The sequence below is a fragment of the Prunus mume genome, linkage group LG8 (assembly GCF_029339155.1).
Source record: "Prunus mume cultivar Tortuosa linkage group LG8, ASM2933915v1, whole genome shotgun sequence".
In the NCBI taxonomy this organism is placed as follows: Eukaryota; Viridiplantae; Streptophyta; class Magnoliopsida; order Rosales; family Rosaceae; genus Prunus; species Prunus mume.
The window spans coordinates 5,190,815-5,199,749 of NC_142705.1; the positions used below are offsets into that span (position 1 = coordinate 5,190,815).

Genomic DNA, 8,935 nt, shown 5'->3' on the forward strand with positions numbered 1-8,935 from the left:
CTTATTTTTAAGATGGTTGTTTAACAAATACTTGTCTAGATTAGTTAATTTGGACATCCAGACCATGAATACTGCTCTGGAATATCTCAGATGGCTGGTGTAAATACCATAAGAATACTAGTACTAGAAATCAAGCTTTGGAGTTGTTACACAATCCAAATAAAAAGGTGTTGTTGATATCGTTTACGAAGTTTCCATTTCCATCCAGTTTCATTTGGAAATTGTGACCTACTCCAACCTGCTTTTTCCAACAATGTGCAATGCGATTATTATGATACTTGCACAAATATGTGCTTAGTCCAGGCAAGGGGTGCACATGCAGACTATGTGATTGTTGTAGCTAAAAACTCATCAAATTCCTAGTAAGGTTGGTATGTATATGTTAAGCTAGCCAAGTGTACTTTGGTGGTGGTGTAGGAAAGTTGGGTTTTCAGATACATTTTCACATTTATGAATGGTAAGGTCTGAGGCCAATTGGGGTTTGTTTCATGGTAAGTCCACGGCGGTGTAATTGCTTCACGTATTGGCTAATGATATGATACAACAAACCAGACCTATTGCATTGCCATGGAAGGAAAAGAAAACGATAAAGTACTGAGAGTATCGTTTTGCAGTGGAGTCTGTCCTGTGCTGCTGGCGCTGCTGCTATTTATGCTGCGACCATGCTAGAATTACAAACTATGCTTGAGAACCAGACCATTAGCAAGATGTCCACCATTGGAGTATCTAATTAGCCAAACACCCACTTTTAAAAGTCGGGAGTGTTTGGGAGAGATTTATTTACCTAATTGGGTATTGCAATGTTGACATTTTGCTAATGGTTTGGTTGTCAAAAGTAGTTTAGAATCCGAACATGGTTCGCAACATAGAAAGAGCGGTGCCAGTAGCACCATGTCAGACTCTCTTGCAAACGATACAATCAGTCTTTCTTGAAAGAAAAGAAAAGAAAAGAAAAAAAGAGTGCGGCTATAACCCTTCATCAAAGTATTGTTTTCATTATTTCATTTTGAAATATTAGTGGGAGAGATATTTATAAAAAAATAAGATGATTTTGTTTCTTGGGGTGGATTGAGAGAAGCTGGTTGGTGGGACTATCAAAATAAATCAGAACTCACGAAAGTACTAATCACACCAACCAAACCTAATATCTATACTGTTTTTAAATTTTCAGTGTTGCCATAATTCAATCCAAGTCTAACAATTTGTCAAACATTCTTTATTAAAAAAAATCCAATTTGATTTATGCACCAATTTTGTTAACCAAATAATCATCTGCTCAACCAGCTGAGTGTGGTAAGTATGCTTAGGGTAGGGGGTGTGGCTCGTCCAATCCATTGCTTTCTCATAGCACAAGCATACATAGTAATTAATTAATATTGAAACCTGTCAATGTCATCACTAGTTCGACTAACTTTGTTGATATTATCTGATACGTATTTCCTGCAATGTTACTTCATATTGCAGCAAAAGGGACATTCCATTTGCATCCTATTGCGTATGCTACAATTATGAGTTATGAGACCATAAATTAGTGTAAGTAAACATGGGATATTGATTGACAATCTATTAACTTAACTATCAACTATATAACAAAATAACTTCTTCTTTTTTTTAATTAATAGAAATAGGAGATTCGAACTTAAGATATTTTTTTAGTTTAATTTTGGTATAAATAACATAGAACATTTTTACTCATCACTTTAATCCAATGTGTATAATCACCACCTTCTCAACACTTCACACGTGTCCATGAGTATAATCATAGTTCCATAAATACAAAGCAAATAGTTAACTATGGTTAGGCCCACAGATACATATCAAATGTTAAGAAATATGATAAGGATACATCTTGGATTAAAGTGATGAGGAAAAATATTTCCATAAATAACCCTAAAGTTAACTATCAAACTAAAGAGAAATGTAATCAATGTGGATTGTTTTTAGATATTTTGTTTTGTTTTATGAACACCTATCTAATAACACATTCTAAAAACTACCTTAATCTCTCTCAAAAAAAAAAAAACTACCTTAATCTGAATGTGAATTTGGTAGTGAAAGAAAGAAAACGAAAACGAAAACGAAAACAAAATAATAATAATTAATCAGAGTTTATTTCCCTGCACACGTGGAGCGACCTGATACAGGCACCGCGAAATTTCCATGAGATTGGTTGTTAAACTGTCACTCGCGTCACTGCCCCAGAACTCAACTCAAATCCAAAGCTCCATACTATGTTTTTCTGGTTGCTGGAGACCCAAAAACCAAAGCTTTCAATTCTTAACCAACTTTTCCTCCTCTCTCTAACCTTAACAACCCTCCCTTCAATTGCACTCAAGCTTCACCATTTCACAATCCAAACAAACCCACCTGACCCTGTTCACCAACAACATTAACGTCTCACCACAATTTCCATGCTATCAAAAATCAAACACCCCGACTTCCCCAACCACCCATCTACAGCTCCATTCGATTTTCTGCATCAAATCGGCCCAACCCAATAGTTCATCTGTGAAAAAGATCATTGCTTTACATTGTTGGACAGTCTAATTGACCATGGTGGAGACCTTACCACTCGGGCGGTTCCACCACCAAAGGCTGGACTTGAAGCGCTGGTTCCCGACCTTCTTGTCCTCGCACAAAACCCTCTTTACTGTGCTTTGGATCGCGGCATTCGCATCGGTTTTTGTGTGGCAGAGGAATATTGTAGATGGGTTTTCAATATTTAAGCGAGTTCCGGTGAGAGCCATGCCAAAGCTGAGACCTGTGGCTTTCAATTTGACTGATTTTGGGGCAGTGGGTGATGGGGTTACTTTGAACACTGAGGCCTTTGAGAAGGCTGTGTTGGCTATTTCCAAGCTGGGCAAAAAAGGCGGTGGTCAGCTCAATGTGCCTCCTGGACGCTGGCTTACAGCGCCCTTTAATCTCACCAGTCACATGACTCTATTTCTTGCTGAAGATGCTGAGATTCTTGGGATTCAGGTTAGCTTTTGTCTTTCTTAATTGTATCTATATTAGTTTCTGCTTTCTTTTTTAAAATTGAAAACTTGCCTTGTATTTGCATCTGTTTCGTGTCATTTCCCACTTCACGATATCTATTTTGTCAGCTACAAGGACATACAAAATTCATTGCCTAGAATTTTGGTCTTTTCTATATGATAATCTTTAGAACTTGGCATTTGATAATAGTTAGGGAGGTTTTGTTATCTTTATTTGTTTTTCTTATTTGGATTTATATATAAGTCCTCCTCTGGATTGGGTAATATAGATTATATAATTAAGCAGTAATGGTGATTAGATCATGTAGTAAGCTTAGGATTTGTCAAATAATCAACGGGTCACATGATAGTGACAGCTATATCCCAGACTAACTGCTGGTAAATTATGTTATGAGCTTTGTAATAATATGAACCCAATTGGTAACTTTCCCTTGTTCATTTGATTGGCATTGAGTTGGAGATAGCATTCATGCATGCTAGATGTGTTCTCGAATATCTGCTTCCTTATCGTATTCTTTTAGATAGCTTTTGTGAAAAGTAAATTTAGGTTTTAGCCAAAAAGAAAATTTCACTTTTGGAGACAGAAAAACCTTTCAACTTTCAAATCAAAGACATGCAAATGTAAAGGATTCCTTAGGAAATCCAAAAATAAATAAGGGCAATTTAGTCCATTGTGGCTTCTTTTACAAAATTTCTCTCTCCTTTGTGTTTTTCCAAAGTCTCCCTGAAAAGACCCTACAATTATTAATCTTTTTTTTCCTGAAAATGATCCCTGCATAGGGTTTTGCAGAACCTAGAGGTTCTGGGCTTTGTTGGAATGTTAACTTTTCACTGGAGATTGAGAAACTAGAAAACAATTCATGCACACAGTTATAGATGATATGCCTGCTTATCCCAGTGCCTTGATCTCTAGAATAGACGAGGTATGTGTATATCCTTAGATGAGAATTTGACTTGGACCAGACTTATGTGGTGCATCACCTGACCATTTAAATACATAAGGCTACTAGGAATCAAGCTTTGGAGCTCCATGATTCTCTCTCTCTCTCTCTCTCTCTCACTCACACGGACACACACACACACACACACACAAAATTCCTACACATCACTACAGTTATTTCTGATGATGCATACTCTTTTGCACATGACAGGATGAGAAGTATTGGCCTTTGATGCCTCCATTGCCTTCGTATGGGTATGGGAGAGAGCATCCTGGGCCTCGGTATGGGAGTTTGATTCATGGTCAAAATCTTAAAGATATTGTTATAACAGGTAAGATATTATTTCGTCCTTTCTCCTGTTCAGGTTATATGTTTAGTTCATAGCAGTAGTGTTTAGTTGGAAGGTAAGTAATTGTTTTAAAAGCTAATCTAAGTAGGATCCAATTTGATATTAAACACCAATAAGGTTTCATATGGTTGTTATAGCCTGTAAAGATGAATTAGCATTTGTTGAAACTTTTGAAAATCAAGAAAGATTACATGAGTTAGCCATCTTAGCAGTCAATGATGATTTTCTGTTGAACCTTGTAAATAAAAGGTTGATTAATAGTTTCCCGTTTCGTTAACATTATTTAATTTGGTCCCATTTAGATTTTCACCGTAGGTCTTCAGTTGAACCAAGTTGATCCTGACAATTTATATCGCAAAGACAATGAAAGAATTGGCAATAATTTTTATATTAAAAATGGATTGATAAATCATATTAGTCTATTGTGATTGAAATACCAGAGACAGGAAGTTGCCTTCATTTCATTTCTCGTCATCCACTTGAACATCATGTGTTCTAGGGAAGTTGATGATCCTAATTTTCCATTATATCGCATAGTTTTCAAGCCTAGACACTTTTCTTGCTGGCAGTCATTTTTGCCATGGATACTTAATCAGAGCATCTTGCTACAAGAGTAACATGTTGTGGCTGGTTTTATAACTTGCCTACTTTGTATGTCAATCAGAAGGTAGGTGTATCCAGTGCACTCTTATGGACGTTATTATGCACGTCTAAGTTGTACACTTCTCTTCTTTCCAAGTGTTCAATTTCTGACTTGTTCTAATTATATTTATGTATTCACTGACTGACAGGGCATAATGGTACCATAAACGGACAGGGTCAAACGTGGTGGAAGAAGTACCGGCAGAAGCTTCTGAACCACACTAGGGGTCCACTTGTTCAGATTATGTGGTCAAGCAACATTTTGATCAGTAATATAACTTTGCGTGATTCTCCTTTTTGGACACTTCATCCATATGACTGCAAAAATGTTACTGTTAGGAATGTTACAATTTTGGCTCCCGTAGTTGAAGCTCCAAATACTGATGGAATAGATCCTGGTAAGTGTATCCTACTCATAGTTTTTCGCCCGACTTTATGTTCGATGTGCTGAATAATGCTATTCTGGCACTGGTGTTTTTTTGTATGGGTTGCCATTCTCTTTATTTATCCGTTGCAGATGAGCTTATAAATATTTAAATGCACCACTGGACACTAAAAAAGATATTGCGTGACACAAGACATAAAATGAAAAGTGAACTGTGCAGTTTACACTATATGTTCAGAAATGCTCCAATTCATAGGTTTCATAGTTTTGTTAACCAACTAAACAGGTTTGATCGATGAACAGGGAGAAGTCAATTGTGTTTTTGAGAGATGATGATTATAAAGGCTTGCCATGCTGTTTGGTTTTCTTTGTCTAGATGTTGCATGGGTTGCTTGAGTATGGAAACCAGGCCACTTGGAACAGAAAGAATTAAACTTAATATATAGATATATAATATTATTTCATCAACATCCTACCAACTTGTTAATTGTTAATCCTTTTTTCATGTATGTGTGTATTAGAGAGAGAAGAATTTTCTTGTATGCCCACCCGCCCCCCCAAAAAAATACAGACCACATCTGGCTTAAAGTCTCGTGTGATGAAATTGTTTGGGCATTTGAGCTACATTTTGTTGGTTTGCTCTTGTGATTTTAGTGGTATGCTTTATTCTTATTGGTTTGTCATCTAATCAATACTGAATAACCTTGATTTTTTGGTATAAACAGATTCATGTGAGGATATGGTGATTGAGGACTGTTACATAAGCGTGGGGGATGATGGGATTGCAATTAAGAGTGGCTGGGATCAGTACGGAATTTCTTACGGACGGCCATCAAAGAATATACTCATTAGAAATCTTGTTGTCCGCTCTATGGTCAGGTGAATATTATGCTTCTAGCAGGCTTTAATTGCACGTATATTGCCGTCTTGTTAGTAAAAAAGACAACTTTGTCACTGTATCCTGGTCCTGGCATCATGTTATGTCTCTTTAATCATTAAAATAGAGGGGAGCCATTCAGCTCCAGTGCAGGGTATGTATTTACTCTCGCACACTGGAGTGCAGAGGGCAACAGGTAATGCAGTAGCACTCCCTGTAAAATTCCTTGATACCTCTGTCCAGGCATTCTAAGCCCTCTAGCTCCAATTTCTTTTTGCATTTATGAATGTGTTCTTCAATTTGGACTGAAATGCTAACCCAAAAAATACTGAATAATAATGAATGATAAAAGAAACAACAAAAAAGAAGAGGTGAAGAGGGTGAGGAGAATTGCTAGTCTTTCAAAGCTTCTGAGTGGGAAGCGAGGAATGGTCAGTTCATCAGTCTTGAGTAGAACACTGTTAAGCATTCTACCTGTACGGTTCTCAGCCCAGTGCTGGGTGCCATATAGCAGCAACTGCACTAGTAAGGAGAAACTTCATCTTTAGTTGATTGTCAACATGTAGTCAGATATTTCGGACATCTATTAGTTCACTAATGTCCTAATACTGTCAGAGAATAGAGTTACTATTCCTTCACTCCCTTATCTGTATATGTCTTTGTTGTGTCTATCTGGTAGTAACTCGAAGTTACCCTTGGCTGAAATGCAACAGTGCTGGCGTATCAATAGGCAGTGAGATGTCTGGTGGGGTTTCAAATGTCACGGTAGAGAATGTTCTTGTGTGGAGCTCAAGGCGTGCTGTTCGGATCAAGACTGCCCCTGGAAGAGGCGGATATGTGCGTCACATAACCTATCGGAATCTGACATTTGACAATGTCCGAGTTGGAATTGTTATCAAGACAGACTACAATGAGCACCCTGATGAGGGCTATGATCCAAAGGCTCTTCCAGTGCTCGAGGACATAAGCTTCACAAGCGTCCATGGACAGGGAGTTCGTGTGCCCGTTCGTATCCATGGGAGTGAAGAGATTCTAGTGAGAAATGTGACTTTTCGGGATATGTCAGTAGGTCTAACATACAAAAAGAAGCACATTTTTCAATGTGCCTTTGTTCAAGGTCGTGTAATAGGGACCATCTTCCCTGCCCCTTGTGAGAATCTTGACCGGTATGATGAGCAAGGGAAGTTGGTGAAGCACTCTGCATCCCAGAACATGACAGACATAGATTATGATTTTTGACAAAGGTGAGAGGTTCTCCATATCAATGGCTCATTTTTTTGGAGGTCAATAACTTCAATGTCTGTATGAAGCATCTTGGGAGGATGAAGATCGATGGAGCAGTTTATGTTGTTTTCACGTTCCTTTTTTTGTGTTTTTTTTTCTCACTTTCATCTTATAGCTTTTTTATTACATGGAGTTGTATATACCAAAAATTTTCAGTTCATGAAAAAAAAAAAAAAAAAAGGCATAGTTTGATGTTGTACACTAATCTACTCTCACAATTACAAAAGCATGTGTTTTATACATAAAGACCTCTAATTCCTGCACATTCAGAAATATCAAGAGATCACTCAGACCATTATAAGTTATGTTACAGAACATGCACTCACTTCGATTGACCAATTCCTAGTTATGGTTGCTTATTTTCAGGCAACTTTCAAAGCTCCTTTCTTTGGTTGCTCGTATTCTGGCAACCCATCTCTTGTAAATTTCAAAACTATCACAGTTGGGACGGAAACACAATCTATCTTGTGATGCCACCAGGTATATTTGGATCATTTGAGGAAGGGAGTTGTGATGCCACCAGGTATTTGTTTGGTGTGCCTTCAGAAACACAAACAATCTTGTGAGTGCTAGTTGTTTACACCATAATTAACCGAGCATGTCTAGTCTCAAAACAACTAGCAACAAGGCAGACACGCCTTCTCTCCTGCCGAAGGAAGATACTCTTCCGAGGTGCCAAGCACTTGCCGAAACTCCCGACTGTCAAAGCTCACAAACTGCTAAACCTAATTCTCATGACACGTGTCACCACCGCGGCGACTTGCACAAAGTCCCACATCGGAAATCTACACCAACCTCCCACTTTCACTTCCCTATAAAAAGGGAACAGTACCCTAGTAAGATGGGTAACTACTTTTCTACCTTTTACTATTACTTTGCAAAAGTCACCCTTCTTAGCTGACTTAAGCATCGGAGAGCCTTCGGCCGGCACCACACCGGTGTCCGAAGCTTAACGACTGCTTCTCTCATTTTTGTCTTCTACAGGCTAGCCTTTATTGAAGTCTAGACCCTTTCCCTGCTGAAGGCAAATCCCTTTTATTTTCTCTAAGTTGACCCTCTCCGAAAAAGAGCATCAACACTAGTTATAATGAATAATTTACAATGCTATATTAAATGTTTTGCATTACAAGAATTTTATTAAAAGGCTCATGTCATAGAACTACATTTTCAAGTAAATTAAACTGAAACAACAAATCAAACAATACTTACCTTTTATCGAAAATATTAACAGACAATCGATGCATCCGGTTAAAACGTTGCTACCACACACTGTATGGAGACAGTTTCTTTCAAACCATAAACTACTTAGGATTCCCTTCATCCTAGTTCCAGCCATTCTTTGTTAAGAAGTAAGAAGATTTGGTGCTTTCATGTATCGTACAAGTTAATATCCTTTTTGTCTAAATAATGGAGAACATGAAAATCTGATGTACAACTTACAAGAGCTTCAGCAACCTCGCT

The 8,935-nt window shown here is 37.7% G+C and overlaps 1 protein-coding gene across 1 annotated transcript; it reads left to right on the forward strand.

Annotated features, from left to right (window-relative positions):
* The first annotated feature begins 2,192 nt into the window (after nucleotides 1-2,192).
* LOC103340612 (Pectin lyase-like superfamily protein) lies at nucleotides 2,193-7,779 on the forward strand. The gene is made up of 5 exons (XM_008244045.2): nucleotides 2,193-2,979; nucleotides 4,148-4,268; nucleotides 5,078-5,326; nucleotides 6,039-6,192; nucleotides 6,904-7,779. Exons 1-5 carry the CDS (start codon nucleotides 2,554-2,556, stop codon nucleotides 7,427-7,429), a joined length of 1,476 nt encoding a protein of 491 aa, XP_008242267.1. The 5' UTR covers nucleotides 2,193-2,553; the 3' UTR covers nucleotides 7,430-7,779.
* Nucleotides 7,780-8,935: the final 1,156 nt, after the last annotated feature.